This window comes from Marmota flaviventris, chromosome 8, assembly GCF_047511675.1.
Source record: "Marmota flaviventris isolate mMarFla1 chromosome 8, mMarFla1.hap1, whole genome shotgun sequence".
NCBI classification, from domain to species: Eukaryota; Metazoa; Chordata; class Mammalia; order Rodentia; family Sciuridae; genus Marmota; species Marmota flaviventris.
This window is the reverse complement of record NC_092505.1, coordinates 125,460,991-125,467,372: the sequence shown is the minus strand read 5'-3', so window position 1 is coordinate 125,467,372 and position 6,382 is coordinate 125,460,991. Positions and strand designations below refer to the sequence as shown.

Below are 6,382 nucleotides of genomic sequence, written 5' to 3'. Positions count from 1 at the left end.
TACTGGCATCTCTTAATCCTTGGGGGTCTTCACTACAGTTTCAGCTTAATTCTCACAGTTTCATGCATTGCCCTCTTGTGGGCTGCTCACAGAGATTTAGACCTTGTCACATTTTGCTTGGCCTCCCAGGTCTTCCTTTGTGAATCTAAACCTCTAGCATCCTGCATTCCTGCAGAACCAACAAGATATACTACCAGATAAAGCAGTGGCCAGGTCTTTTTGGACCATGGATGCAGTGGTGTCTGAGTGCCTGGGCAGCTGAATGCAGTAAAATTAATCCTGGGGAGACAACGTTCTAGGCACCACTGTGTGAGCAGGTGACCCCATCCACGGTCTTTTATCAAAGAAAGAGATTTTACCCTTGAGCCTGCTGTGGGTGTGATCTTGCGATTGCTGAGGTTCCCTCAAGGCATATTTTCTATTTTCTTTGTGGAAGGTACTTGGCTTCTTTTTAGTGGAGGTACTTTCTTCAACAACCACACCTTCCTTGTATCCAGTTTTTCACATGCCTTTATGGTCAAACTGCAAGTTTTAAAACTCTTTCTTGTCTGCTTTCTGCTGGTTATTCTCATAGTAAACCTGATAACAAACATCCAACAATATCAGTGCCAGTTCCTGAATGTTGTGCTGCCTTGAAATTTCCTCTACCAGATTAACAAATCCATCACCTTTAATTTTGGCCTCACATACAAAGTCTCAAGACATGGGCAAAATATAGATGAGTTATTTGCCAGAAAGTAACATATGTGGCCTCTAGTCCAATTCCCAATAGAGTCCTCATTCCCTTTATTACCTCATGAGCACAGTCTTTACTGTTCACATTCCTATATATATTGTGGTCTTCTGAGTTCTCATCAGAATTGCTCATTAAGCTTTGCTTACAAGATTCTAAGGTTTTTCCAGCCTGTGTCTCTGAACTTTTCCGAACTACTTCCATAAATCAGTTCCAAAGGCTTCTGAACCAAATGGTCAGGTTAGCCACAGCAATGATCCCACTCTCAATATCAATTTCTGTGTTAGTCCACTTTTCATCACTGCGACTAAAATACCTAATAAGAGCAACTCGGAGGAGGAAAAGTTTATTTCAGCCCACAGTTTCAGAGATGCACTTCATGGTCAGCTTGATTCATGGTGTGTGTTTTTTTTTTTCCCCCATGCTCTGGGTCTGAAATGAGGAAGGGCATGGTGGAAGAAAGCTGCTGAGCTCATAGCAGCTGGGAAGGAGAAAGAGAGCAAAGATCTAGGGACAGGATATAATCCCCAAGGGCATACACCTAGTGGTCTGCTTCCTTCAGCATTGCCCCACCTTCCTACAGTTACCACCTATTAGACCATTCAAATTCATAATCCATCAAATGGATCAATCCACTGATGAGGTTACAACCATCATAATTTAATCAGTTCACCTATTAATATTGATTGCTACGTTGGACATGTCTCCAGCACATAAGCTTTTCAGTGGTTTCTTTCATATCCAACTGTAATGGGATGTGGTTGCAGTTATTTTAGATAGGAATGGACAATAACTTGACCCAGACTCATAAAAGTAAAATGGAGTTGGAGGAAAAGGCAAAATCTGAGGAATATTTCAAAGACAAAAACAGTAATATTGATGACCAAATGGGAGTGTAATGGCAGAAATGATAATTTAGAGTATTCTTTAATTTCTAGTTTGAGGGTCTAAAAGAATGGTGACATCACAAATATAAGTGAGAAAATAGGAAAGGAAAATCTACTCGGGAGAACAAGGCTATTAATTCAATTTGAGGTTATTAAAGCTGAAACCATGATTTGAGGGGGAATGTTCTAGAAGTTGGAAATAAAGAATAGTCAGATTAGTCTGATAGGGGCATATTGGAAGGGCTGCAAGGGATAGGTCCATGCTAAGAAACTGAAGGACTTGGGGGAATGGATGGTGTTTTTTTCCCATGACTTTCCAGCCAAAGTCAGTCCCTTTTAAAAGAAAAAAAAGTAAATAGAATAGAACAGTTGGCTCTCCAGATGGTGTCAAAGAACAGAATTAGATTTGATTTCTGGGCCATGGCTTAAGATCCTGAAACTGATGAGTTTGGGCAAGGAACCAGGGAGTCATGAGGACAAAAAAAATTTCTTTTTCTTCTCTTTCATTTTCTATTTTTTAGTGGGAAAAAAGGAGTCACTGGAAAGGAATTAGGAAATTTTTCAAAGGAAGAAAGGAAGGAAAGAAAGATAACTGAATGAGCAAATACTGGTCTAAAAAAAAGAATCACCCAGTGTAAAACCACAAATGTTTCATAATTATAGATGAAAGAAAACAAATTTATTGCTGATACTTATTGAGAGTTTATTGTATGCTGGCACTGTGGCTTGTTTTTTATATGCATTATTTCTTTACTCCTTATTTAACCAAATGAAGCTTAATATTTTTCTTTTTTTTTTAAAGATGTTTATTTTGGCTCACACATTTATTTTTTTAATTTTTTAAAATTTTTTTAGAGAGAGAGAGAGAGAGAGAGAGAGAGAGAGGATTTTCATATTTATTTTTTAGTTTTTTCAGCGGACACAACATCTTTGTTTGTATGTGGTGCTGAGGATTGAACCCGGGCGGCACGCATGCCACGCTTGCCAGGCGAGCGCACTACTGCTTGAGCCACATCCCCAGCCCCTTAATATTTTTCTTATTCAACAACATGTCATAGACATCTTTCCATTTCAGTAAAGATCCACATTGTCATTTTTAATGGATCTATAGCATAATAATCCATTGTATAAAGGGTTATCTTTGTTAGCTATAATGATCCTACATACATCTCCTCACACTTTTTGTATGCTCTTTTTTCCTTAAGTAATAGATGAAATTTTACATTAGTTTTTTTTTAAGTATTTTTTTTTAGGTGTAGATGGACACAACACAATGCCTTTATTTATTTATTTATTTTATTTGGTGCTGAAGATTGAACCTGGGTCCTGCCCGTGCTAGGCGAGCCCTCTGCCGCTGAGCCACAATCCCAGCCCCTACATTAGTTTTTAATTTAATTTTTTTAACAATATCATGATTCAAAAATAAAAAAATATGTAAAAGTATGCTACAAAAAGGTTTTCTTCTATTCTTCTTCCCTGTACCACCCCAACCACTATTAGTTTATTTTGTTTATATTCAGCCATAATTTTGTTATATAAGGAAATATAAATAAGTTTTCTTACTTTTTTTTTTTTTTTTTTTTTTTGGTGGTAATTGTGTTTGAACCCAGGGCATCTACAGCCCCACCCATTTTAAAAGTTTTTTTTTTTTTTTTTTTTTTTGTTGTTGTTGTTTTTGAGATAGGATCTCACTAAGTTTCCAGGCTGACTTTGAACTTGCAATCCTCCTACTCCAGCCTCCAAGTAGCTGGGATTATAGGTACACATCATCACAATCAGTTCTTTTCTATTTCCTTCCCTTCTCTTTTTATTCAGAATGTAAAATGCATCTTGTAATCACCTTTTCATGGTGATATTGCTTAATACAGGATCTCAATATATGTTGCAGGGATATTGCTTAATACAGGATCTCAATATATGTTACTCAACTACTTCTCAGAAAAGTTGTACATTTTTTATTCTCACCAACAATTCATATGCTACTAAACTCATTTTATTTTTTAATTTCAGTATATTTTTATATTTGAAATTGTATGACAAATATAGAGTAAAATCACTATAACTGGTAATATAAGGTGGATTCCGGCATTATACCAAATTGATTACACAAAGGACTTTGGACTCATCTACTTATAATTTATAACATAGACAAATGGTCACAATGAAAAAGAAAAGTTTGATTTAAGTTGTTATTGATTTCCTTGTGTTTTTGGATGAGTAGAGAAATGGGTAGGAATGAAAGAATGGAAAAAATATTATGTCATGTAAAGCTGAGAAATAAAGCTGGATCAGACAAGAATAAGCAGGATGAGAAATTGGGACAAATCTAAGATGGGAGGAAAAAAAGGGTAGAAGATTCCATTGTGCTCCACATACATGTGATAAGCATATTTCCAGATCATCTTGTCCTATATTTTTTATAGACTCCTGTTATAATCTCTTTTTGTCATTGAAGTGGTGCATATTATTATAACAGAAATTCTTTTTTCAGTGAAATGAATATGACATTTGTCTCTTTTATTTTTAATAGAATTGATTATCTGAAAAAATGGATACTTCTCCATCCAAAAAGTATCCAGTTAAAAAACGGGTGAAAATACATCCCAACACAGTGATGGTGAAATATACTTCTCATTATCCCCAGCCTGGGGAAGATGGATATGAAGAAATCAATGAAGACTATGGAAATTTTATGGAAGAAAATCCAAAGAAAGGTTTGCTGAGTGAAATGAAAAGAAAAGGAAGAACTTTCTTTGGAACCATGGATACTCAGCCTCCACCAACAGAAGACCCAATGACCAACGAGATCGGACAATTCCAGAGCTTTGCAGAAAAAAATATTTTTCAATCCCGAAAAATGTGGATAGTGTTGTTTGGATCTGCCTTGGCTCATGGATGTGTAGCCCTTATCACTAGGCTTGTTTCTGATCGTTCTAAAGTTCCATCTTTAGAACTGATTTTTATCCGTTCTGTCATGCAAGTCTTATCTGTGTTAGTTGTGTGTTACTACCAGGAACCTCCCTTTGGACCCAGTGGATACAGATTACGACTCTTCTTTTATGGTGTATGCAATGTTATTTCTATCACCTGTGCTTATACATCATTTTCAATAGTTCCTCCCAGCAATGGCACCACTATGTGGCGAGCCACAACCACAGTATTCAGTGCCATTTTGGCATTTTTACTTGTAGATGAGAAAATGGCTTATGTTGACATGGCAACGGTTGTTTGCAGCATCTTAGGTGTTTGTCTTGTCATGATTCCCAACATTGTTGATGAAGACAATTCTTTGTTAAATGCCTGGAAAGAAGCTTTTGGGTACACTATGACTGTGATGGCTGGACTGACCACTGCTCTTTCTATGATAGTATACAGATCCATCAGGGAGAAGATCAGCATGTGGACTGCACTGTTTACCTTTGGTTGGACTGGGACAATCTGGGGAGTGTCTACTATGTTTGTTCTTCAAGAACCCATCATTCCATTAGATGGAGAAACATGGAGTTATCTCATTGCTATATGCATCTGTTCTACTGTGGCATTTTTAGGAGTTTATTATGCCTTGGACAAATTCCATCCAGCTTTGGTCAGCACAGTACAGCATCTGGAGATTGTGGTAGCCATGGTCCTACAGCTTCTAGTGTTACACATATTTCCTAGTGTCTATGATGTCTTTGGAGGGGTGATCATTATGATTAGTGTATTTGTCCTTGCTGGCTATAAACTTTATTGGAGAAATTTAAAAAGGCAAGATTATCAGGAAATACTAGACTCTCCCATTAAATAATACCTGGTTATTGTTATTTTGTTAATGCTCAGTTATTAATATGTACACTGCCAATTTAATGTTTACCTATAAATGTCTTTATGTTATATAATTCAGAGTGCTATATAATATATAATAAATATAATCCGATGCAGAAAAGTTATTATAGTGTAATATATTCAAATATAGATATTAAATATGCAAAATATGTCAAGAACTTGGTGTCTTTACATTTATTAACACAGGGTGATTGTGAAGTAATAATTTCCACTGCAAAGGTCACAAAACTCGAAGAAGTGACTTTTTTTTTAAAGATTATTTTTAAGATGGACACAATATCTTTATTTATTTTTATGTGGTGCTGAGGATTGAACCCAGTGCCTCACATGTGCAAGGCAAGTGCTGTACCACTGAGCTATAACCCCAGCCCAAAGAAGTGACTTTTTCAGGTGAAACTTCTGTGGCCCCACAAGCTCCAAAATTTGAAAAATGCTCACGTCCAATGTTTTACAAATATTCAACAAAACCCTTCAATGTTAAAAATCTTCATTTGTGAAAAGAATACTATAGGGTCAAATGTTGAACTAAGTGCTCTTTTGTCATCTACTTGCACTAGAAAACTAGAGATGACAGAGGTGGGTAAAGTTTGAGTTGAAGCAAGAATGAGAGAACAAAGGAAAGGAGCTGGTTTTCAATGACATGGGTCCAATGTTAGAACAGGAAATTGGTCCTCCCCTTGCTATAGCCATATTAGACAATGCATGGGAAAGGGGTATAGGGATAAGGCTGAATTCTTGCCAGCTTTACATGATTCATGTGCCTGATGGTGGGAGACCTAACATTGGAGCAGGATCTGATTATCCTCAGCTATCTTTCAAAGCTGCCCTTGTGCATGATTTCATGGCAGGTATATAAGTGAGCTCCAGCAAAGTTACTTCTTTTGATGACACCAACAATAATCATAATATAGCAGAAAATTGACATGGTGTCCTAAGA

At 36.5% G+C, this 6,382-nt stretch overlaps 1 protein-coding gene across 1 annotated transcript; it reads left to right on the top strand.

The window, feature by feature from the left end:
- The first annotated feature begins 4,168 nt into the window (after positions 1 to 4,168).
- Slc35g2 (solute carrier family 35 member G2) lies at positions 4,169 to 5,407 on the top strand. Its single transcript, XM_027934015.2, has one exon. It carries the CDS (start codon positions 4,169 to 4,171, stop codon positions 5,405 to 5,407), a length of 1,239 nt encoding a protein of 412 aa, XP_027789816.1.
- The last annotated feature ends 975 nt before the right edge of the window (positions 5,408 to 6,382 follow it).